The sequence below is a fragment of the Talpa occidentalis genome, unplaced genomic scaffold (assembly GCF_014898055.3).
Source record: "Talpa occidentalis isolate TD23 unplaced genomic scaffold, MPIMG_talOcc4v2.1 talOcc4.12, whole genome shotgun sequence".
NCBI lineage: Eukaryota > Metazoa > Chordata > Mammalia > Eulipotyphla > Talpidae > Talpa > Talpa occidentalis.
The window spans coordinates 7,331,585-7,356,765 of NW_023601212.1; the positions used below are offsets into that span (position 1 = coordinate 7,331,585).

The window sequence follows — 25,181 nt, forward strand, 5'->3', positions numbered from 1 at the left end:
GGGAGTCCATGGTCGTCAAGGGTGGTCTCTGGGAGACTGGAGGGTAGGTGACAGGCCAAAGAGTGAGATGAAGCTCCTCCCAGGCTCTGAGCCCAGGGAGATGGAGGCACAGTCCACGGGCCATGCCAACCAGACATGACCTAACCCGGCGGTGCGCGCTCCCAGCATCCATCTCTGCGGACGGCCTCGCCTCCTTATTCCCCTCAAAACAAGCCAGAAAGCCCCTCAAAGCTGAAAATCACTCCTTCGCACTGCTGCCTGCAGTTGTGCTGCCTCTTTGCTGACAGGCGAGGGGCCGGGGCTAGGGGGGCAGTCTCTCCCTTCCAGGGGGGCCAGGCCCCCCTGGTCTGCCCCAGCCCCCAGGGAGGGAAGGACGGGCCCACAGCCAGGAGAAAAGGAAAACTAAGCCTTTTATTGTAGATTGATTCACTTTGTATTAACAATTCCACACAATATTAAAACACTGAGAGAAAGTAGGTGTGGCACACACGGAATTATTTTTTAAAAATCTGAAATAAAAACTACCGGGACATCCAAACGCAGAGGGGGTAGAACCTGCTAGAACCACAGATTGCTTCTGCAAGCCGGGACCTGGTCTTCGCATTTGGCAATGGTTTCCGTGGACAGACAAGAAAGCGGGCAGTGTCCGATATATGGCTTCGTTTCGGGGAGCCCGTGGCATGCTGGCTTTTTGTAGGTCTTCTTGAAGGGCCAGTGACCTTTGGTGGCCCCACCTTGGCTCCGAACCTGCCCCCAGTCACTCTCGGCCTGATGGGTCCCTGGCCTTTGCCTGCCGCCCTCCCTGAGCGCAGGCGGGATTCTTCAGATGGATGAGAGGCCTGGGGGTCCAGCGTCCCGTCCCCCGGCATGGTGGCACCAAAAAGGGCCTTGGGAAAGGAAGAGACACCACATAGCCTGGGTCCCGGGCTAGCCTGGAGGCCAGAGGCCACTGCCCACTCACTTAATCCCTGGCCTGGAGGTCATCTTGGAAGATGGGGGAGGGGTGTGTGTTCTAGCTCCTTCCTGGAGTGGGGGGGGGGCGGGAGGAGCCCCAGAGGCCACTGGGTGGGGTGGGGGCCCCTCGGGAACACTGAGACACGGTGAGGAGAAGGGGATACTCCCTCCCCGCCTGTGTGCCCTTCAACCCCGGGAATGGAGGAGGGACGCTGGTTTCCCGAGGCCCTTGCTGCCACCACACCATTGCCCAAGCGCCCCAGAAACCATGTTTTCATCCCGGACACGGGGCAAGCATAGCCGACGCCTCCAGTCTACACTGTGGACACTGAGATTCACTCTAAAAGGGAGAAAGGGAGAAAGGCCTTTTCCCTCAGCCAGAAGGAAATCTGCCATGGCTTCTGCCAACTGCCACCTCCCTGGGGTCTGAGGACGAGGCACCTGGTCACCAGCTCAGGGGCCGGGCGGGCACCTGGGGGTGCTGAGCAGGTGTACAGAGGAGGGTGGCTGGCCCGTCCTCACCTTCTCCGGACCTCAGTGCCCCCAGATGCGTGGCCCCCCGGGGCCTCAGATCTCTTTGAGAGGCCCTCTCTGGTGCTCCGGCCCCTCCTCCAGGGCTTGGGGTCAGTTAGTGGCTCAGTCCAGAGGAGGCAGCGGGACAATGAGCTTGGGTTCAACTCCACCACCCTTCGTCCAGTGGTCCTAGACTTTTTTGGCTTATCCGGGGTCACTCCAGTGGGGACAAAGGTGGGGCTGGGCTTGGCACAACTGGCTGGGGAAGGGGCAGAGAGAGAAAGAGAGGTCTGGACTCTTGGGGGCTCCTGACCCTGAGTTCGGGACCTCCCATACTCCTTGGGGCCTGTGGCCAGAGGGCCTGGGACATCGGGCATTACAGGAGGAAGGGCCAGCATGCAAGTATGTGACTGGGCTCAAGGGATTAAGGCCTCTTTCACAGAGCAAAGGGGGTGCACTGGTCACCAGTTCCCCAGATGGCTGGTGGGAGGGCCGAGGAGGTGGGGTTCACCCTTGTCGGCACGCATGCGTGGCCTGGATCGTGCTCTGCCGTCCTGCCAGGCACGATGGCTCCCTGCCCAACGAAAAGAGCCTTCAGCATTCGGGAGCCTTTGTGGCTTCCTTTGTCCGACCGCAGGTTTGGAGAAGCCAGTCTCCCCAAAGCTCCTGGTGCTCCCGGACCGGCCGAGAGAGAGCGGGGTGCTGGGGAGAAAGACTCGGCCCTACAGTCTGTACCCTCTGGGAGCCAGCCCACCTGGAGGGCACCTTCCACTTGCAGCCCCCAAAGCCTTCTTAGGTTTGTCAACAGCTGACCCTTGGCACCGCCTGAGGGGCTCAGGGCACGCAGAAGCGCTGGCAGGTCAGGGCTTTGGCCCCGGCCCTGTGCCTGCGTGATTCCTCTGCCTGGAAGGTGAAGACCCAGGCCTAGGGCCTGCAGGACCCTCCGAGTGTGGGCCCTGGTGCTCTGACCTCCACAGGGGGCGCAGGGCAGCGCTGGGCTGCCTCCTCCCCCCACTGTCTGCCTCCAGGCCCATCGGGTGGTGAGGGACAGCACAGGCAAGGACCCCGGGTTGCGGGTGGGGCCCTGGAGGTGTGGGCAACACCGGCAGGTGTGGGAGGGGGCACAACAGACTCTTCACACTCCTGCTCCTTTCACGGTCAACTTCGTAATAGAGGAAAAAGTGGTTTAGATAAAAGCGCCACCTTGCTTCCAACCTTCAATCCCATGACATCTTTAATTTCCGTCCGCCAGGTTGAGTGATGAATTCGACTCGCAGCACATCTCACTTCCTCCAACCAGAAGTTCCGCGCTGTTTGGGGTGTGAAAGTGAAACGTCCCCGAGTGTGGGGGTGGGAGGAGCAGAGCTGCCAGTGGGTTTCGTTTTTGGGACAAAAGAGCTCATCTCTGCAGCCTTCAGAACAGCTTATAGATCATTTGCAGGTGCTGAAGTCCAGGCGGCCCCCCAGTAGCCCCCCCACCCCCATTGCACTGTGGCTGTTCTGCTTGGAAAACGGCCACAGCGATGCGTGGACGTGGACAAAAAGGAGGCGCCAGATCCGATCACTCACGCATGGCAGAGCACAGCAGAGCACAGCAGGTTCCTGAAGAGAGGGCGGGGCCTGTGGCGTGGCTGTTAGTGGCACATGCCACAGAATTGTCATGTGTTGGGGTGACACTCGCTGACACAGGGTGAGTTTCACAGACAACACACCCCTCCTGGCTCTGCCTCCCTCCTGGCCCCTAAAATCCATCTGTGTATGGTTACACCAAGATTAGCTGTTAGTTCAGCCATGAAAACCTGATTTTAGCAGTATGGAAAAACAAGTTTTTACATGAAAAGGAGAGATTTTACCAAAAAGTTCCTTATGTCCCCCACTCCCACCCCACTACCCAATTTCCCTCTGCTTGAAAAATAAAAATAAAATAGAGCATCGAGGCAGCAAGCTGGTCAAAGTCTTTTCACAAATGGCCAATTGTACGGGACTGACCTGGCCGGGGGCCTGGCTTGGTGTGCATGCACCTGCTCCTGCCCCCTCTCCCGCCCAGAGGGGCTCAGGCCACAGTCCGGGCAATGGAGAGTCTTAAAGAATCGTCACCATGTCGGGAATTTCAGTTATTCCTGACGGGGAGCGGCTGTGAGGCCACTGCCTTCTCTCCCGCCCATGAGAGGGCTGCGCCGTCAGGCCTGGAAACCCATCGAGACCCAGAGGGCGCCGACGGGTAACTGTGTGCCCGTGGTTTGGAACTGAAAATGCTGGGGGCTTGAACTGTTTGGCTCGGGCTACGTGCTGAACGATGCCTGACTGAGCCAGAGAGAGACAGCGAGTGAGAGACAGCGAGAGAGGAGTCGAGCACACGAGGAAACAGCTATAGGATAATACAAGGCTTCTTGTCTTTAAAGGGGTTCTCGGAGGCAGGGACGCCAACCAGCAGGGGGTCGTTCCGGGCATGCTGCTCACAGTAACTCATGAGTTCCGACGAGGCTTTGGAGACCTGTGTGCAGGCACAAGGACAAGAGGAAGATAAGAGGGGCTGATGGGGCCTCCCTGGCGGCCTGGGGGTTCAGTCTCTGGCTATCACCACCACGTCTGAGTTTGATCCAGGCCAGAGAGCTACCCACATGGCTCAGCAGACCTTTCCTGACTCGCCCGCTGCTCCCCTCAGCAGTGGATTTCAGTAGATCTGCCTGCGTTCTGCTCCCCACTCTCTCTGGTGAATCCTCTCACTGCCTGCACCTCTGGCTTGCACCCCAGCTTTTCTACACAAAAATAAATAGATCTTTTTTTTTTTTAAAAAAAGAGGGACTGATGGTCCTATGTCTGCAGCAGCATGGCCAGGACAGCTATAAGGTGGACACCACCCAAATGTCCATTCATGGAGGAGGGACACACACATTGTGTCTCTCCACATGGCTCAGCCACGGAAAGGGGGGCAGCTCTGACACTTGACACCATGGAAGGGACCCTGAACACACAACACTCAGGGAGAGAACCAGACACACAAGGCCACGCGGTGTGAGTCCTTGACGAGAAACGTCCAGGACAGGCACAGCAACAGAGAGGGGTTCATGGTGCCAGGATATGGGGTGACTGCTGATGGAGATGGGGCTTCTTTTGGGGAGGATGGAATAATCTGGAATTAGAGGTAATAGTTGTTTAACACTGAAAGTGATAAATATCATGACTGGAAAGTTTTGTTATGAGTATTGTACCACGGGCGGACCTCCCTCAGCAGAAGTGATCAGATTCTGAACAGCCCAGGTCAAGGCGAGGTGGGACCCCCTTCGGGATTATCTAAATCTCTATCCCCACCACAGGCAGGACCTGCCTGGACATGGTCATGATCAACGGGGGATGGGAGCTTCTGAACCAGTCAGGGTCCCGGTAACCCAGGCAGGAGGCTGGCACTTAGGGCCACGGCATCAGGGTTCCCCGAGGAGGAGGAAGGTGATGAGAGTGGGTCCACCTTATCCTAGGAAAGTTGATGTGAGGGGGAAAGGGGCATTTAGGGAGGTCTGTGGGGTCATAAAAGGGGGGCCCCCCTGCTGGCTGCCGGCAACCATGCACCTCCTTCCTCCTGGCCACGCAGTTGGAGGTGCTGTGTGCGGTGCCTTCCCCTCTGCCTGCCCAGTCAGGCTGGGGTTTCAGGTCTCCGGAAATGGGGGTGCCTGGACCTCATCTCTGTGGTGGGAACTGTCTCTCTGCAGAACAGCACCCCTTTGTCAGCGCCCCCCTCTGCTTTCGCGCCTGTAGGGCAGACAGCGGGGGGCGGGGGCAGGGTAAGGGAAGCTGAGGCCGGGATGACAGCAAGGGCTGAACACGGTCCTGGTGTCTGCCATCTCTGGGGGCCCTGCATCCCAGGCCCAAGCCCCTGGGCCCGAGGAGCACCAGCTCGCCCTGGACGCGGGGTCCGCAGCCTTGTTCTGGGTCTGGCCAGTCGGCCGGGCACTGCACCCAGCGGGGCGCCCGCCTCTGGCTGCCGCTCTGGGCCGCTGCCTATGATGAGTCCCATCAGCTCTGGTTTCTGGAGCTCTGTTTGGAAAGCAGCCCTCCCGAGGACAGAAATAGCATCTGCACCCTGGAAATAGCTGGCGTGGTGGCTTTGGCGTGAGGGCTCCGGCCCAGGCACTGACAGGAAGGCTCTGGCTCCGGATGCCGGGGCCGCCCTGCGCCCAGGCCTGCGAGGGCCTCTCATTAGCTCAGACGTGCTGGTGCTCTGCGGTTCTGGTGGCCGTTCTGGGCTCTGGGAGGAGAATGGGTCACGTCCTGACTTCCCCCCATCCCGACTTTCAAAGGGGCGGCGGGGGCTCCTCCTGAACTTCAAACGGGAGGGATGAATCATGGCTGTCCTGGGCCGGGGGCTGGCGCTGGCTCACTAAAGGAAAACCACTTCACTGGGGCTTTCTCTTTCTTCAGCCCCAGGAATGCTTTGCATGCTCAGAGTTCTGGAACATTCAGACAGCCTGTGGGAGGCATCCCTCCCCTGGGGGCTGGAGGGGCCTCCTCCCCACCTGGCCGGGCGCATCAGAACTGCCCCACGGCCTTCCGCAGCCTGGCTGTCAGTGCAGGCCTGGCCAGGCCAGCCGCCCTCTCCGAGGACCACCAGCAGGGGCTGGGGACCGGCAGGTGCTAAGGAGTGAGGTCGGAACAGAAACACGGGTGAAGGGTGATTTATGTGTCCACTTGGCTGAGTGATGGAACCCAGGTGTTTGGTCAAATGTGTTTAGATGTGTGAATGTGTTTTTAGATGAGACTGAGATTTAAACGAGGGGACCCTGTGTAAAGCAGATGCCCCCGGGATGCAAGGTTGGGGGTGCCTCCCATCCACTGAACACCCTCTGAAAAGAGACTGAGGGCTCTGGAGTGGGAGGAATTGGAATTCTGTACCAGTCAGCCGTGGGGTTCAGCTGGGGGTCCCCTTCCCCCTCACCCCCCGCCCCCCTCCCCGGCTTCCAGTCTGCCGGGCCTCCAGTCCAGCCAGGCCTCCAGTCTGGAGGCCACAGTGGGGAGTCTCCTGGGGCTGCCACCACTGACTAAACCTCAAAGGCCTGCAGGACAAGGCAGAGCTGGAGCCGGGCAAATCCAGAAGCCGAACCACCTGGGTCTTTAAACAGAGACTGGGCCCTCACCCAGTCACCTGCAGGCTGGCCGGGGCCGCGGGGGCCCTGCATGTGTGCTCAGGGCTCAGAAAAGCGTCAGAGGCTTTTCTCAAGCAGGGGCCACGGCTGGCCCATCTGGCTCATGCTCTCTGAAAGGGGAAACTTCTGAGTCTGGATGTGCTGGTGTCCCCCGTGGTCTTCAAATTCACCTACGTACATACAATGTGTGTCCCCCCACATAGGAACATCACTGGGCGTGAAAAGGGGGGCAGCTCTGACACTCACTACCACAGGGAGGGCCCCTGCACAGACGACGCTCAGGGAGAGAAGCAGACACACGAGGCCACGCGGTGTGAGGCCACTGACAGGAAACATCCAGGACAGGCACAGCCACAGGTAGAGAGTGGGTTCATGGTGCCAGGGGCTGGGGAGCACTGCCAGTGGGATGGGGCTTCTTTTAGGGGTAATGGAATATTCTGGAACTAAGAAAGAAGTGGTGACTGTACAACACTGTGAATGTATTAAATGCCACTGAGTCATGCACTTTGAAATAAACAATTCACTTCATGCTTTGCAAATAATTTAAAAAAACAATTCTGTTGGCAGGGCTGATTGTCGATCACTATCTTATTTTGCTTTGCAAGTCCTGGTCCCTGACAGGTTAAGCATCTTTGAGCAGGAACTGCTGTCCTTTTCTTTTTCTTTTCCTTTTTTTTTGGCATAAAAAGCAAACATGCTTATTTCCAAGAATTCAAACAATGCAGAGAGCAGATGATGAGAAGCCCTCCGTCCGCTCTTCCCTGGGCCCTGCCTCCAACCTCTATCTGCGACAGTCTTAATGCGGAAGGGGGCTGAGCAGACGGGGCCAGGGGGCAGGAGAGAAGGTGCCTGTTTCGTGCTGACCCTTCTGGTACGACCAGGGCAGCTTTCTGGGGACTCTGCAGGGCAGGGCCCCAAGGCCGGGCAAGCCCGCCTCGCCACTGGCCTCTCTCTGGCAGTGACACATCGGAGGGCACCATGCCCCACAGCACAGGCTCATACCTGCTCCTCTTTCCACAAGGAAACGGAGGTGTCGGGAAGTTCATGGGGTCTCCCAAAGTCACACAGACAGGTGCAGGCAGAGAGGAAACCCCTTCCTCCCGCCAGCCTCTCACCTGGGGTTGCTGGGGCTCCGGCTCCGCGCCGCCCTCCCCTACTCACCTTGATGCGCTCGATCCCGGCCTCGATGCGGAGCTGCTCCACCAGCTTCCGGGCCTGGGCTATGTTGTTAGTGGCTGACATTGTCTGCCATCAGCTCTGGGCCCCGGCGTCCAGAGAGCTATGGGGGAAGCAGAGGGAGTGAGCTGACTCAGGAAGCCCAGGGGTACACAGCTGAGGGGGGAGCCAGACACCCCCTTCTGGAGGTCTCCCTAGGTTGGATCGTTCCCTGTAAGGGGTTATCCTGGGCAATGTGGGGTCCTGAGCAACATCTCTACTCCTACCCATTCACCAGGAGCACCCCACTACTGAGGACCACACATGTCCCCTGACACCCAGATGAGGCACAATGGAGGAGAATTACCTGGGGACATTATGCATTGTGGGCCCCACATATGTACCCCTTCCCTGGAAGATCTGGGTCTATTTCCTCCCTCCCTCTCTCTTCCTTTTTCTTTCTCCCTCCTGCAAACTGGCGCAAAGAATGGCTGACCTCGTGGGCCATGGCTTTGGCAACCAGTGTGTCCAGTCAATGGCACCATGTGTCCATGGAGGCCTCTGGACTCAGATGCTGGGTTAGATTTGCCACTCATCGGCTCCAGGCCACCTTCCCCAGCCTAGGCTGGCTGTCCCTGGTCCTCACTCCCGCCGCCCGGGCCAAACAGGAGCAACATGTGATTAGCTCTTGGTGTCTGTGTGGGAGTGGCTTGGGGCTAATCACAGACTGGGTACAGTCAGAAGCCCAGGAGGGTGAGAGAATTCACCAGAGCCAGAGCGGGGAGCAGAACAGGCAGACTGACGAAATACATTGCTGAGGGGAGCAGCAGGAGCTGCAGGAGAGGTCTGTGTGCCATGTGGGACCCTCGCTGGAGGCTGGGGATTGAACCGGCGCTGCAGAGGCTGCGGGCAACTTTGCAGCCCAGCGCTTGACCGCTGAGCCATCAGGGAGGCCTGGAAGGGAAATTTTAAAAAAAGATCTGTCTATCTATCTATCTATCTATCTATCTATCTATCTATCTATCTATGCATACAAGAACTAGGGTGTAGGCCAGAGGTGCAGGGGTTAAGAGGATTCACCAGAGACAAAGTGGGGAGCAGAACAGGCGGATCCACTGAGATACACTGCTGAGGGGAGCAGCGGGGAGACAGGAGAGGTCTGCTGCGCCATGTGGGTCAGCTCCCTGCCTAGGGATCCAGCTCAGGCCATAGCAGTGGTAGTGCTGAGAATTAACCAATAGGCCACGAGGGAGGCCGGGGAAGGAAGACTGAGAGTTGGGGATCACCAAAGGTTGAAGGAGTTTGCATGTTGTGCAGGATTTTCCAGCATTTTCTGATATATTGGGGCTCAAGCTCCTCTATTTTCTTCTAGGGTGGCCATAACAAACAACCACAGACTGCATGGCTTACAGGAATCTGTTCTCTCACATTCTGGAGGCCAGAAGCCCACCATCAAAGGGTTATACCGTCTTGCTCCCTCCAAAGATGCCAGGGGAAGGGCCTTCCTGCCATGTCCAGCGTCTGACGTGGCCAGCAGCAGTCCTTGGCTTGCAGCTGCATCACTCAGATCCCTGCCTCTGTCCCCACGTGGCCGCTCCTCTGTGCCCGTGTCCAAACTTCCTTCTAAGGGTCCCTGGCACATTGGGCCAACCAACTCCAGCGTGACCCCCATCTTAACTCATCACATCTGCAAAGACCCGATTTCCAGATAATATCATGTTCTGAGGTTCTGGGTGGATGTAGAACTTGGGGGGCGGGCAGCAGTACTATTCATACCACTACAGCTTCCTTGGGTGTGCATGGTACAGATAAACCCTCTCCCTGAACCCTAAGTAGACCTGCAGCTAATCCTGCAGCCATCTGGTGGGGAGAGCATTTGCTGTTTCTACTGCACCAAACCACATCTATTGATCTGTTTGCTTCCCCAGCAGCCTGCGGAGCTAGAAATCACGATTTAGGAGGGGAAAACACCTCCCCATCAGGAAGGTCAACACTTCATTGTGCCAACGAGTCCCGCTTTGCTATTATTGGGAATAATTTTAATTTCAATTTCCTTTCCAAAATATTTTTATTCACTTATTTCCTAATTATATTTAAATTTTGGAATGCCTGTAGAGTCCCATGTAATTGCTGCAATGAGAGAAAGAGAGAGAGAGCTGGTATTCTCAGCACTCAGTTTTCCCAGAGTTAGTATCTTGTAAAACTGTTGTCAGTGTCACAGTCAGGATGTGACACGGATGCAGGGAAGGAGCAGGACATTCTCCCCACCTCAGGTGGCCATCTCTCACACCCATCCTCACACCCAGGCCCTGGCAACACCGACAGGGTCTCTGCCTCCATATTTTTGTTGCTTTGAGATTATATAAGTGAAACAACATGGTACGTAGCCTTTTGGATTGACTTTTTTTTGCCACTTGGTTTAATTCTCTGGAGAGCCACCTGGGCTATGTGAGACCAGGCCACAGCACCTGGCTGAGCTCCAGAGATGGATAGCATTCCTTTTTCAGGGCTGAGTAGTGTTCCACGTCATGGATGTGCCACCATTTAACCCTTCTTTAACTGTTAAAGAACATCTGAGATGATTCCAGTTTGTGGTGATCATAAACAAAGCTACTATAAATACTGGTGTGAATGTAAGTCTGTATTTCTCTGGGATAAATGCTGAGGAGTGTAATTACATGTTTCTTCTTTAAGAAAATGCCAAACTGTTTTTCCAGAGTGGCTGTTCCATTTTATCTTCCCACTAGCAATATAGAGTGATATTCATTTATTTTCATAATTCAGTTATGCAGTTTTTTTTCTGTCCCTTAAGGCAGGAGAAGTTCTACTTCTCCCATCTAATCTTCATTTAGTAAACCCTGGGACAGGGTGTCTCCCTGGGGTGATCTTGACCCCAGGGGACACTGGGCCATGTCTGGGGACATCTATGGCTGTCGTGACTGGGGGTGCTCCTGGCATCCAGTGGGTGGGGCCAGGGATGCTGCTCAGCCCTGCACAGTGCCCGGACTTCTTCCTCCCCAGCACCCCACGACCTGGCCTGCGTCCACAAGCTCGCCATGAAGTAGCAGTCTACTCCTCCGTGACACCTCCCATCACTGCCTGCTTTGTAGTCAGCAGAGCCAGGTAGTTGCAGGAAAGTGGAGGTGGATTTCAGATGTTCAAAACATTTCCCACTCAGCAATAAAAAGGTATGGATTGTTTGATGTACAGACTATGTTGGATAATTCTCCAGGGAGTTATGTGAAGAGAAAAGGTCAATCCCTGGAGGTTGCCTGGCTCCATTTACAGAGCACTGTTGAGATGACAGGATGGCAGAGGGGAGGATGGATTCACAGTGGCCAGGGCTGGGGAGGGGGGAGGGGCTGGGAGGAAGAAAGGAGAGCGAGCACCGCGTGGTGCTGACACGGTGAGTATCATGATGGTGGTGATGGGTACACGCGCCTGCACAGGTGACGGTAGTGTGCAGGGCTCACACTCACACCCCAGTGCAGCTGAGGAAGGCGGGGGATCGCCTCATTGCCAACGACCCGGTTGGGACATTGACCAAACTCTGACAGATTGCTACCATTGGGGAAAACAGTGGTATAGAAACTTCTCTGTGATTTGTTACAACTGCCTTTGACTCTAAGGCGAGCTCCAAAAAAACGTTTCAGTGAAAATGCCACGCCCTCCACACTGCCTGCCTCCCTTTCCAACAGGCACCCAGGTCCCTTTTTGGGTCAGAAAAGGCTGGTGTGTCTGCTGAGGTCACACAGAATCCTGCGTGTGGGCTTCCAGAGGGCTCTGATTCAGCAAGAGCTTCAAAGCAGCCACAAAACATCCAAGCCCTTGGTTCAGCTTAGAAACACCAAAATTACTCAGTGCTAAATATAGACGCCTACAGTGAACAAACGGGTTGGCCCCGAGGCGTGTTTTCCTTGGAAGACTAAGGAGTCCTCCTCAGCATCTACACTCAGAGGTGTCCACCAACCTGGAGACTCCATCCACCCAGAGTGGACGCTGCCGCCATGGCCCCCCCGTGAGCAGGGACCCTGGAGAACCGTGGGCCCCCCATCCAAGCACAGTACCCCGAGGGCTCCCTCTGGGCTGGCTGAACCCAGATGCCCAGAACGGTGTATTTATACAGAGTGCACGTGTGCTTGCATGCATGCATGCATGCACACACATGAGCGGGCACAGGTGTGTATGTTTGTGCACATGCATGCATGTGCATGTACGTATCTGCATGAGCGGCATGTGTGCACACATGCATATGTGTGTGCTGGATGTGAGCTGTGTGTGCATACGTGTATGTGGGTGTATGTGCTTGTATGCATGCATGTTTGTGGGTGTGTGCTTGTGAATGTGCAGTGTGTCAGTGTGCATGTCTGTATGCACAGGTGTGTGTGTACAGGTACACTTGGGTGTATGTGTGCATGTGGGCACTTGTACTTATGTGTACACTAGTGGGTGTTGGGCTGTGAGCACATATTTCTGTGCACGGGCACAAGCATGTATCTTGATGTGCACGTGTGTGTGTGTGTTTCTGTGTGTGCCTGAGCCCAGGTGTGTGGGTGTACGTGCATGTGAGTGCTGGGGTGCCATGCTCAGACATAGGTTGCATCACAGACCCCCCATGCATCAGGCTTGCCCCTGGCCTGGCATTGTCACAGCTGGTTACTGACTCAGCACCAGCCATGCCCCAGGGACGAGGCCGACTCCAGCAGAATGGGAGGCGCTGAGTCAGCTGGGCACATTCCTTACCAGCTGCCTCCCCACAGAAGGCACGTGATATGCTGGGCACCCTGGTCAGGCCTGGCCTGCCTTGGTTCAGGAGGGCCTTGGAAGGCTCCAGAAGGCCAGCATGGCCCTGGAGGTGGGGGAGAGGGTGTAGTGGTAGCCTCAGAAAGGAGGGGTGAGGCAGGCAGTCACGTTCCTGACTTGCTCCCAGCTCTGCCTCTGTGGGGAGACTGGGTCAGGACTGGCAAGGTCAGGGCACGGCTTGGGGCGAGGCTGATCTAAAAATAGAATCACAGACGCCACCAGGCTGTGGGCTGGCTCCAAATGAAGCACTCAGAAGCCGCACCACGTTTAAGCTGGCTCCAGCAGAAGCTAACATGCAGGACCAAAGCAAGCGAGACGACCACCTCTCCCGCAATAGACAGAGGCTGTGATAATGATACAGGGCGGGTCGTCACCCTGAACTATTACACCCTGAACTCAGGTCTGCGCTGAGACATGAGCTCCAGTGCACATGGGATTAAACAATACCATGGGGAGTGGCAGCGTTTCTCCTGTTGGGCCGGGGGACGGCAAGACTGGGGAACGCCTAGTTTAGAGCAGGTCCCCGGCATCCCTCCCAACACTGGTGACATGAGGGGCAGGTCATTTTCTATGGGACCATCCTGGGAACTGTGGGGTATCCCTAACCCACACTCAATGCCAGGAGGACCCCCAGTGATGGCAACCACAGATGCCCCCAGACATCGCCCAGTGTCTCCTGGCTGCAGGAGCGAAAGCCTCTGTGGCGCTCCCTTATCAGAAGAATATGCAGCTAGAAGAGGTTTGTTTTTGCAAAATGCAAACACTTTATACTGAAAGGATACAGAAGTTTATTTCAAAAGTGGGCTTAACTTTCTTAGCCTTTAAGAAGCCTGTGACTAGAAGGCACACAGGGCCAGAGCTTCCCCTCAACCTCAAGCAGCAACACATCTGAGGGGACAAGATCACGCATCTAGAGGGGGACCCTTGGAAGGTGGTTGCCCTGGAAAGTGGCAGATCTGAATTCTTCCCTGGTTCCCAAAACTGTGTGAAAGGTTTGGGGAAAGTTATTCCTGCCTCTGAGCATCACTGAGTTCCTCTGGAATGTCCAGGTCCCTCTCTGCTGTGCCTGCAAAGCCTCAGTCCCCAAGCTCTTGTGCCAGGGAGCAGGGGGTCCCAGAGGCCAGCAGCCAGGAGAGGGCTCTCTTGAGGGGACCTGGGGTGACCGTCGTCTATAAACACAGCTGCTGGAGACGGAAGCGAGACACAGAGCCCTGAGCAGCCTGGGCCCGGCCGATGTGGACAGGCTGGTTTGCTGGAAGCAACTGAAAAATGCCTCGCCTCACTGAGCCTGCTTGCCTAAGATGGCCACACCCCTCACCTGCAGAGACCAGGGAGGGTCAGGGAATAGTGAAAAGTCCACCTGGCCTGGGGAGACCGCAATAGAGTGAAGTGATTACATTCAAAATAGGAATGGATGAAATTAGAGGGAGAGCCAGACACCGAGACTCCTGAGAGGTTCTTCATACATGCAAATCCCTTTCCTCATGAGCCAGGTTCAGGTGATACTGGATCCCCTGAAGCTTGGCTACGGGCTCCAAGAGTAAGTGGAGTCCCTTACTCTGCCCTCTGGAGCTGCGCATGCTTCCTGGAGTCCACAGAACTCCCAGGTCTCAGGGAGGGGTGGGGTCATGCCCAGGGACCTCACTCCAAGGGACGAAGGCGGCTGCTGGGTCCTGGTGACACAGCACAGAGCACGCCTAGAAACGGGACTCCTCTGTTCACTCTCGTTCTGCTTTGACCTGGGCCTAAGCTCCCTCAACCGTAAAATAAGAGGGTGTTCACAAAGCTGGTGATGAATCCTGGGTTTGGTGTTCTGTGGTTTTAAGATCATGGTGACCTACATTAACGGCCTCCTCCTACGCGACCTGGACTTTGGATGAAAATCTCTATCTGCAGATTCTGGCTTGCACAACGGTGGCCCCGAGAGCTCACATGGACAAACCCTCCTGCTGAGGCAACTGGGAAAGTCATACAGAATATAGCTACTTCTGCTCGGAGGCACTGGAAGTTTGTTAAGATCGTGGATATGTCCAGCCAGGATCTGGGGGTGGGGGTCACTTTTTCTTAGGGTAAGGGTTTGCTGAGAGGTTGGGAGTAGCCGCACAAGGGATACAGAGGTCTGAGATCTGGGACCTTCTAAGGGAGGAAGTTTGGAGAACTCCTCTTTAGTGTGAACTGGGATGACAACGTATACACAGGTCCTTAAAGTAACTTCAGCTGAGTTTTGAATAATCTCAAATCCTAAGTCTGGCAGTGCTAGATGCCAGGCAGAAGTAAATATAGATACTCTTTATGAAAATCAACATCATCTGAGGGCCTCCCTGGTGGCACAAGGGGTTAAGCACAGCACTATGAAGCTATCAGCAGCCATTGCAGCTCGAGTTTGATCCCCAGGCAGGGAGCAAACCACATGGTGCAGCAGACCTCTACTGATTTGCTCGCTGCTCCCCTCAGCAGTGCATTTCAGTCAATCCGCCTGTTCTGCTCCCCACTCTGTCTCTAGTGAGTCCTCTCATTGCCACGGTCCTCCCCCCCTCCGTCCTTGGCACCGCTGGCCTACATTCCAACTCTTGTATGCATAAATAAACAAAACAAATCCTTAAAAAAAAATCATCTGAGGCTTTAAATTATTTCTAAAAGCAAGTCTGCAGTTCCAATGTCTAGAACACAATTAGAAATAACCAGACATACAAGGATGTAAGACCACAGGAACAAAAATCCACAGAAATAATGAGCAGTACAAACAGACCCACAGGCATTTCATACACTTGAGTTGATAGGCTTTAAAATAACTGTGTTAATTATGTTCAAGGAGATAAACAGATCATATTGGAATTTTAGCAGCCAGTTGGAAACTATAGCAAAAAGAGCCAGTGGACATGTGGAAAATGCCAGTATTGGAAATATAAAAACTCAATGGAAGAAATAGTATTATTACAGACAACTAAAGATAAAGTGACCGAACTGGAAGATAGGGCAGAGGAAAGGTCCAGAAAGAAGCCGGGAGGCACAAAAGGAAAGGGACTGCAGGAGACAAGGTGAAAGACAGGCTTCAGCAAGGTCAAAGACACAGGCACTTATAACTCTGGAAGGCGGGGAGAGAGGATGGGGCAGAAACAATTCTTGAAGAGCTAGGGGCTAATCATTTCCCAAAATTAATAAGAAAAAAACCCTTCAGTTTTCAGATTCAAGAAGCCCTCGAACCTCAAGCGGCATAAATGCCCTAACAAGGGACAGAGAAATGGTCAATAAGTACATAAAGAAGTGTGTTAGGTGATCACTCACCAGGGAACCATTAACTCAAGCCATCAGAGAGGCTACTTCACCACTACAGTGGCAAAAATGAAACAGTCGGACAACACCAAATATTGGGGAGGAGACAGATTTGACGGAAGTTTCACACATTGCTGATGGGAATGTAAAATAAAAGTACAACCACTCTGGACGACGAGGTAGCAGGTTCTTATAAGGCTAAACACATACTTAACCTATGACCCAGCAATTCCACTCCTAGGAATTTACCCAAGGTAAACAGAAACATATTTTCACAAAGGGACTTGTACAAGATGTCCATGCACCTTTATTTATAATAGCAACGACTGGAAATGAGCCAAATACCTGTCAACCGGAGGATGGATAAACAACCTGTGTTAATTCATACCCCGGGATACCAGCACATAGGACAGAGCACAAGCTTAGAGGTGAAGCTGTGTGTGAGTCTTGGAACAGTCTGTCACAAGAAGACATTCAAAATGTTCTCTATCTTGATGAGACGCTGGTGAATACAGCTACATATTTGTCAAAATCCATCAAACTGCACATTTAAGATCTGTTTGTATTACCAAATATGACTCACACCGTAATAAAATCAGTTAATTACAAAACAAACAAGCAGAAGCTGCTAGAGGAAAAAGGGCCAACACTTAGCAGGACCCAGTGAAAATACAACTTCGTGAAGATAAGCTTCAAAGGATTAGGGTGAAAAACAGCATTTTTGGACAAAGAAAAACTGACTTTCTTAGCAGCAGACCTGCCATTTTGAAGGTAAAATGAAAGGCTTTAGAGAAAAATGACCCCAGATGAAAGGCAGGTAGGAAATTCTAGAAGGAATGAATGAACAACACAACACAACAGTCGTGGAGGGGCAAGAATCTGATAAAATGAGAAATCCTGCGGAAAACGAACAGGAAGTGAACCCCCCAAGAAGGCCCTGAACACCCAGGCATCACAGGGGCCATTAGCTCAATATTCGCCTCCGACAGCAGCACATGTGCCCTCTGCTCCCACCTGGGGCTCTTGGGGTGCTGTCGGGGTGTTGAGTTCCAGCAAGGGGGGGGGTCCTCGATATCACTTCAGGAGTTAGCGAGTGACATCAGATTTGAAGCGTGCGATTTTACACACAGGAGGAATGAGCTCAGCATCTGAAAAACACATAGCGGCTTCCCTAGCCCCCAATAATGTTTCGTTTTAACACTGACCAGAAATCAGAACAATCTGGGCTGAAGCTGAAAGAAACATTATTGGGGGGCCTGGTTTCACTCTACGTGGTCTTTTCACTTAAAGTCACAGTTTCCAAGAAACCCTCGACAATGTTAAGGGAGCCATTACCGTATTCTCTCCAGCTGCTGTATTCTCTCCAGCTGCTGCCACTGCCAGAGACAAAGGGCCCCAGGGACTCCTCCGTCCAGCCAGCCCCTCCCTGCACTGCCAGCGCACCCTAGCGGCCTCAGGCGGACTCTTGTGCCTCATTCAGTGGCCTGGGCACCATCTCTGCTCCTCCATCTCTCCTCCCAATGGCTAGAGTGAGCTTCTGACCATGCACTTGATCCTGTCCTCTCCACTCAGAAACCACCATGGTCCGTTCCTTTAAATGGTTGAGGGCAAAGTCAAAGCTTGTCAATTCCTCTGCCAAGAATTTTCCCTGCGACCCCCGTCCTTCCTATTAGGGGCCAAAGTTTTGTGTTCCCCTCACCCCCCATTCATATTGAAATCTCAACCCCCAACGTGGTGGTATCAGGAGGTGGGGCTTGTGGGAGGCGACTAGATCTAGAGCATGGGGCCCTTGTGAATGGGATTAGGGCGCTAATAAGGGGCCCCAGAGACCAGAGTTGTTATTTCACCAGCTGAGACGGTAACGTCTAGTATATAACCTGAAGAGCGCCTTCATTAGAACCTGACTGAGCTCAGACTTCCAACCTCAGGGCAGTGAAAAATGAGTGTTTGTTGTTTTTAAGCCCTTGATGGGTGGTGCTTTGTCTGCAGCCTGTGGTGGGGTGGGGCTCTGGGGCTGTGGTGAGGCCACTGACCCATGTGGGTTAGGAGCAGTTCAACCCTGCCTAGCACTGGCAACTTTGAGCTGGCCCTGCAGGTACCTGCTCCTGCCTCACCACCAGATGGGGGTTATGGTAATGCTAGCTACCCCAAACCTGTTGACGAACTGTGCTCTGGGTGTGGGTGCTCCCTGATAACTCAATGCACCATTCACATCTTGCACTGGGAATCTGTGTTGGGCCCAGGTGATAGGCATACCCGTCTGCTTGCCTCTCCCAAGGGCTGGCAGTTCTCTCTTGGGATGTTTATTTCCCCAAAATATTATCCTCCCTGGTCCCCTGAATCATCTACTAGAAGAAATCTCACTGTATGATCTCTCTGCATAAAACCATCCCAAGGCAATATTTTAAAGAGAAACAGGACATTTCATATAAACGGAATCATACAACATGTGGACTTTTGTGTCTGGCTTCTCTCCCTGAGTATCATGTTTTCAAGGTCAAGTCACACTGTAGTGTGTGACAGTCCCCCTTTTCATGACCGAGTAATATTCCAGTGTGTGGCTGGAGTAACTTTTTTTTTTTTTGAGTAACATTTTTAAGCAAACTTTTTTTTTTTTAAGCAAACATTTTTTAAAAGGAAGATAAAAAGAACTTGGGTTTTGCCATTGAAATGGAAGCCACAAGTTTCTTTCCTGATCTGAACTAAAGTGGATGATGAAAACAATCAAAGGTTTGTTTGACTCCAGCAGGAAATGTAAGATTTGTGTAGTTGGCTTGTGGACAAGCACATGGGAGTGCTCACTTGTGCATGGGATGCACATGCCGTGGTGCATTCATAGTGCCTACTGTTGGTGAGGACCATGTGGTTACTCATCACGAAGGAATTATTGTGCCAGTTTCAACAGATAAGGAGACTGAGGCTTTAAGATGTTAGTATCTTCTTAGCCTTCCCAAAGACTGCACAGTTGGTGGTAGTTAGGCCAGGGTTGGAATCTAATTCCCAAACCAGGCTTTATCAAGATCAGACACAAGGGCAGCCTGGCCACCTGCCACCTTTGGGGACAAACATGAATACAATAGGTCTTCGTGGCCTAGCAGAAAGTGATGCCACCTCCCATTGAAGGACTCAAGATGCCGCTGAGCTCAGGTTGAGCGTATGTGATAACCAGCAGGCAACAGACACCCCTTTCTACACTGTCCCAGTTGCACTAGAGTGGAGGTTGGCTGTCATCCTCTTCCTCACTGCCTTGTCTCACGGCCTGGGTCAGTGACGGGGGTCCCAATAGCGCCGCCACAGAACCTCGGTGTGGCCACGGCACCTGGGTGTGGCATGAGCTCACCGTCAAGGATGAGGATTCCAAACACACACGACAGTGCCTAGAATCTCACACCACTTCTTTCTTTGGGGAGGACAGATCACTGCTTGGGCTTCTGGCAAAATGCTGGAAACATTAATGGCACTGGGCACCAGGACAGTCCTGCCCGCCGAGGGGACTTTCCTGCCAGCTTCTGCTAGGGCTGCCATGTGTGCAGAGCAAACTGTGCATCCTTTGAAAGGTACCATCATCCTTTGCCCTCCCGGGGAGAATCCCTGTGAGGGTGTCTCAGGGTCATATTCCTGCCCCATGGCTGCAAGCAAAGTGGGCTCGGCGGTTCAAGGCAGCTGAGCCCAGCTTTGGTCTTGTCAATGTCAAATTAGGAGTTAAGGGGCACAAGAAGATGGCAGGACAGGTGCAGGTGTGGCCAACGCCGGATGGCATTCAGATTCGGATCTGTCCGGGACGCTTAGCTTCACTGTGACCTAACTGCCCAGAGTGGGATGCACGGTAAATAGGTACCCAGGATTCCATGGGGGGGGGGGCAGGCTGGACCCAGGTGTCTTAGGGTGCAAAGCCAAGAAGCAGAGAGCAGGCCTGGGGTGGCCCCAGCCCTGCAGGGACCCTGGGGTTCCAAGCCTGAGCAGCAAGACCAACGGGAGAGTGGCCCTGCACACTGTCTCCTCGCACGGGTGTCCGGAGCAGCTCACACCGCTGGGCATATCTCAGCTGGGCAGCCCAAGATTGGCCTGGCAGGGGGCCGGGGTGCCCTGGAGACCCAAGTGAGCTGATGTTGCTTCTCTCTTTGGCTTGTGGTGCCATGTCCACCTTCCGAGGTGTTTTCTGACTGCACAGGAAGCAATGACAGCAAGACACAAAAATGCCTGCGATCCTTCTGGATTCCAGGCATAGCTCTCATAGTTGGGAATAGTGCCGCTAGGCCTGCTGGATAAACTGACACCAGAGCTGTTGCCTGAGCTGTCTTCTTACCAGAAGAGAAAGAACGGGGTGCCAGCGGAGGCTTCTGAGAGTTGGCCGGTTGGGCTTCGTAAAAGGAAAAGAATGTGAAGTATGTGCCCGGTGGGGCAGAGGCAGGAGAGAAAGGGCTTTCGAATGGCCTGTGGTTTCGGTGGCAGGAGGGCTGTGTGGCGGGTACTGGACTCCTCCCTGTGTGTGAGGTCCCGCAGCCCCCGCCCCCATGTCAGAGGAGGGAGGTCAGCACCGAGGTCTGGGCTGGAGAGGAGCTGGTATTCCTGCCTCCGGTTCGGGCTTCCTGGGCTGCCAGCTGGCAGACGCGAGGCATAAACCCACTGCTGGGAGCTGAGTGTTTCCTGTTGTCAGCCGAGTGCTGGATGTTTACCGACAGCCCCGGACACTCTGGGGTAGGCAGGCTGGTCCCGAGGGAAAGCTGTAGTCTCCCTCTCTTCTCCACAGAGGGGGTTCCAGGGTGGGCCCAGGGCTGACTCCCAAGTTCACAATAGCCAGGGCTGATGCTCTGGACGATGAGCATTTGGAGTCAGTTGTCCCACAAACCAGCTATTTGACCTTTTTGTGTCTCAGAGAGAAGTGTCTTCCAGAAGGATCTCTGGCCTCCCCGCCTGGGATGAAGTGGGGCAGTGAACTCCAGCCAACCTTTCAAAGAGTGACTCTAGATGTTGCTTGCTGTTGCGAGCAGGATGGACCGAACTAGTTTTTTTTCCCTCAGCCCAGCTGACATCACGGTCAGCTCATTGGCGGGGGGGGGGGGAACGGGAGCGGGGGCCGAGCTCCATCTACTCGTTGCCAGGAGCTCCCCCAGCTGTGATGACCACAGATGTCCCCAGACATGGTGCAATGTCCCCTGGAGGCATATCTCAGTGGGCACCACGGGGTAAGAACCTCTCACCAGAGCCTCTTTCCTGAATTTTGTTGTGAAGGACAATAAGAAGAATTGCATGACATGGACTCAGGGTTTTCTTTTGGTGGTTTGTTGCTGTTTTCAGATCTCATTCTGAGTCAGAGCTAATTTGCCCAATCTTACTGTGGCCTGTAACTTGCACAGGAGGTTCCCCCCCGCCGCCCCTTCCTGGGGACTACTGGGCAATTTGCAACGTGCCTGTTACACCATTCAGTCACACTTAACCTTCACCAGCAACCTAGCAAAGGGCCAGGCAGGGGCCCTGTGCCCATTAGCAGAAATAAGGTATGGCAGGCAGAGGTCGCCCTGACCGTGTGTGGTCCTCCCCGGTGTGGGCAGAGCCTGTGAATGTGATGGGACAGGGCTCCAGGCATGGACCACATCACATGGCCAGGGTGGCTTGAAGAAAGGGAGATTATTGGGGTGGCACAAATAAATCAGTTGAGCCCATCAAAGGGAGAAAAAGTGATTTGAAGCTTGAAAGGGAATTGGCACAAGAGGACTCCTCCACGGCTGACTGAAGAGAGTAGGGGTAGCAAGGCCTGGGCGGAATCATGAGCCGAGAGCAGTGCTTGGCCAGGAGGGGATGGAATCCCAGGCCTGCAGCTGTAAGCAAGCCAATTCTGGAGCCACTTAGAAGGCTGAGAAGACAACCTTGAGCTCCAAAGGGGGCATCTGGATTTCAGGCTGGTGAGGCCCTGGGTTGGGGGGCCGCCTGCCGCAGCAGGGCTGCGAGCTCAGAGCCCTGGGGCTACCTGTAGGTATGGCTTAAGTTGCTGCGATCACGAACATTTGTTACACGGCACAGACAGCTGCTACACGCATGGGTGGGGGGTCAGGATGAGCTTCAGGCTGGCTTCTAGCTGCACCCTCAGTGCTGGATGTGGGTCACGGAGCCCGGGACAACTCCAGTCCATGGGACAATCCCAGCTGTGCACAGTCTCTACCCCGGGGGTGACCCTTGCCATCTTCCTTTCAACAGCCCTGGAGGCAGGCAGGGCATTAAACTCAAAGGCGATTCTGGTGCCTGTCTAATAGCAGTGAAGCCGCGCCCCTGCTTCCTGTAAACAGGGACGTGAGTGCTTCACGCATTTAATCTCCTAACGGCACAGGAAGCAGCCTCAGCGGATTCCAGCTCAGAGGGAGCCCTGGCTACTTCCAGGCAGTTCCGCACCTTCTCTCAGTGTCCTCACCCAGGCAGACGGGCTATGTGGCCCTGGTGACTCAGAGCCTGAGGAAGGTAGACTGGGGGGTGGGAGGGCTGGCAGTAGGAGCTGCGTCCTCTGTTCTCCAGCTTCTAGCTTAGCTCATGCTTTCTGGCAGCAGGTCCGGAGGGGAAGGAGGCAGGCTGGCGGCAACGACTCCTTGTCTTCAGAAAGAACAGAAACAGCCTTCATTTTGCTTTAAAACTTCCGGAACCAGTAGCTTTACAGCTCACTAAGCTTCTGAATTCTTTCCTCCCAGGGCTCGCAGGCCGACCCCCGCCCCTGCCTGTTGGTAGGAAGGAAAGAAAGAAAAAAAAAAAAAAAAAACCCAAACCAGAGAACACAAGCAACCAGCCAGACTCGGCAGAAGACAAACAATGCATGGGGAGCCCAGGGGTGGCTGTTCCTGGGTACACCGTGTTCGTGTTCGTAGGACTGGGAGCCGAGGGTTATGTTGAAAGAGGGAAAAAAATACCAAAGCAAACCAGAATGAAACAAGATGAGGTTTGTGAAACAAACCTCCGAGATACTGTCAGGAGCAAGCCACCCTGGCAGGCTGGAGGAGCAGGGCTTGCAGACGGCTGTGCCACACGCATCTCAGCTTGCACGTTTGTTTCCTTACACACCTGCTGGGTGCACATGCCTCGGCCCTGCACACTCCACAGACAGCTCTGCTCTCCAGACCCTGCCACAGGAGCCTGCGGGTTACTGGGGACCCCACCAGCAGTTGTCACACTGGAGGTGCTTCGGCATGGAGGGGCTGGGGCCAGAGGTGCTGCTCACTGTGAACGTTGCACAGGGACATACAAGCCAGCAACTGCAGGCCGGGAGACCCTGTTATGGACTCTGCAGAAAAGTGCACACCAAGGAGAGCGCGCGTTGGACATAGGGAGATAAATTCAGGGGAGGGTTGCACCCAAGAAGGGGTCCTTGGAAAGCCCTGGGTGCTGTGTTGGTATTTGAACTTCACTATAATGGAGACACAAACTTCTTTCTGCCCCCGAGGCCCCCAGGACTAGCTCTCAGCTCCAGGACGGCCGCCCCTTCCCCTGCACGCCTGCAGCCACTCCAGGTCACCATCGCCCTGACCAGGTGTGGGGAGTGGGGCCCGCACGAGAGCTCTCTGTGACCCCTAAGCTCTTTGGGAAGGACCTTGTGGGGTCATGAGACAAATGGGGTTCTGCCATGCGGACAGTTCCAAAGGGAAGGCACGTGGCTGCTGGAAAACAGCGTCTTGTGACTTGCTGTCAGCACGGGCCTTTGTGCGCCGGCTAAATCGGTTCCCGGGCAGCTATATTTAGAAAGGGGGAAAGCAGAGGGGATGAATGAGATGCCCACAAAGAAGCGAAAACAGGACTGCAGGGTGAGTGAACGCTGGGCTGGGAGCAGGAATGAGCTGGCTGGTGGGCGGAGCGGACAATGGGGCTTGGTGACGAGGGGTGACAGTGCACTGAGGCGGGAGCAGAAGAAAGGGCGCTCTCTGTCTGCCCAAGGATGACTCCGGTCATGTGAGAGTGTGTAAGTCCGAGGACACTGCCAGGCGAGGCCCTGAGGCTCATGTCATTCCTGGTCTGGAAGGAGGGCCATGGCCCTGGCCCGGGAGGGCTCCTTCCCAAGGGCAGGAAGGCTGGCAAGCAAGAGGATGGGCAGATCCAGGCCTTCCCACCTGAATTCAGGCAGGTCCTTCTCCACCTGAACCCAGGCCAATGCCCACACATCCCACAAAGCCTCAAGAAGTGTCATCCCCTATGAAAAGCCCCTCTGCAGCCCTGCAGTCCACGCCCAACCAGGCTGGGCGAAAACCCCTTCCTCGGGTATCTCAAGTTCCATGGATACCCCCTGGATACCATGTGCATTTCCTGTAGCTGTTGTAACAAATCACCACCAACTTGATGACTTTAAATCACACACATTTGTCATCTCACAATCCTAGAGGTCAGGAGTCTGACATGGCCTCATGGGTCTAAACCCAGGCAGGGCAGGCCGCTCCTCTGAGGCTCCGGGGACCGTCTCCTGCCTGTGGCAGTTTCTAGAGGTGCCGCATCTGGGCTCAGGCCCTTCCTCCGTCCTCACAGCCACACGCACCTTTGACCCTCCTCCTCCCTATATAAGGACTCTTGGGAGGACATTGGACCCAGGAATCCAGGACCCCCATCTCAGAGGCCTTAACTCAGTTCCACCTGCAAAATCCCATTGCAACTGACGGCATCAGTCACAGGTTCTGGGGACTGGGATGCGGACATCATGAGCGGGAAGCTGGGCACTGAAGGGCACCAGGCAGGAGCGGCTGCGGCGGCGCAGCTCTTTACTGCAGAGACTGCTTCCAGGTACTCGCTCTGTCAGGACAGGCCCCAGGACCAGGCAGCCAGTGACAGTGCACCTAGCCACACTGGACACAGTGGCATGGGTCCAGCAGGAGACACTCTGCAGGACGGGGGTGGTCGTCCGGGCACAGACATCGCCCAGCATGGACCCCGGGCCTGGGTGCCTGCAGCTCCTCGCCTGTGCTCTGGCCTCCGCAGCACCAGCGTGGGAGGTGGCACACAGCAGCTGCAGGACCGCCGCGGCCCCTGAGCAGCTGGGGCACCTCCAGGCAGACCCCACCCACTGGTGGCTTTATAGAGTCCTGGCAAAAGCAGACCCAGAGAGCCTCTTCCTAAGTGCTAGCTGTATTTAGGGACAGTTTTCATGTTAAAAATGAAATTAAAGAAAAATAGTTCAACAATATTACTTATTGAGCTGGCTAGAGACTTGCCTCGTGTGGGGAACCAGAGTCTACAGCAGTGACTCTGCCCCCCTACCCGGGACACTGGGCCATGTCGAGGACACATGTGAGTTGACAACTGGGGGTGCTCCTGGTATCAAGTGGGTGAAACCAGGGATGCTGCTCACCACCCCATGGTGCCCAGGGCGGCTTCCCACAGCGA

The 25,181-nt window shown here is 54.6% G+C and overlaps 1 protein-coding gene across 1 annotated transcript in view; it reads right to left on the bottom strand.

Annotated features, from left to right (window-relative positions):
* Window positions 1-392: 392 nt before the first annotated feature.
* The window catches only part of GNG7 (G protein subunit gamma 7), a 134,499-nt gene continuing 109,710 nt past the window's right edge, over window positions 393-25,181 (bottom strand). The window contains exons 4-5 of the mRNA XM_037505021.2: window positions 7,767-7,884; window positions 393-3,961 (exon numbers count right to left, since the gene is read on the bottom strand). Of these exons, the coding sequence (XP_037360918.1) occupies window positions 3,836-3,961; window positions 7,767-7,847 (207 nt within the window). The 5' untranslated portion in view covers window positions 7,848-7,884 and the 3' untranslated portion in view covers window positions 393-3,835. The remainder of the gene's footprint in view (window positions 3,962-7,766; window positions 7,885-25,181) is intronic.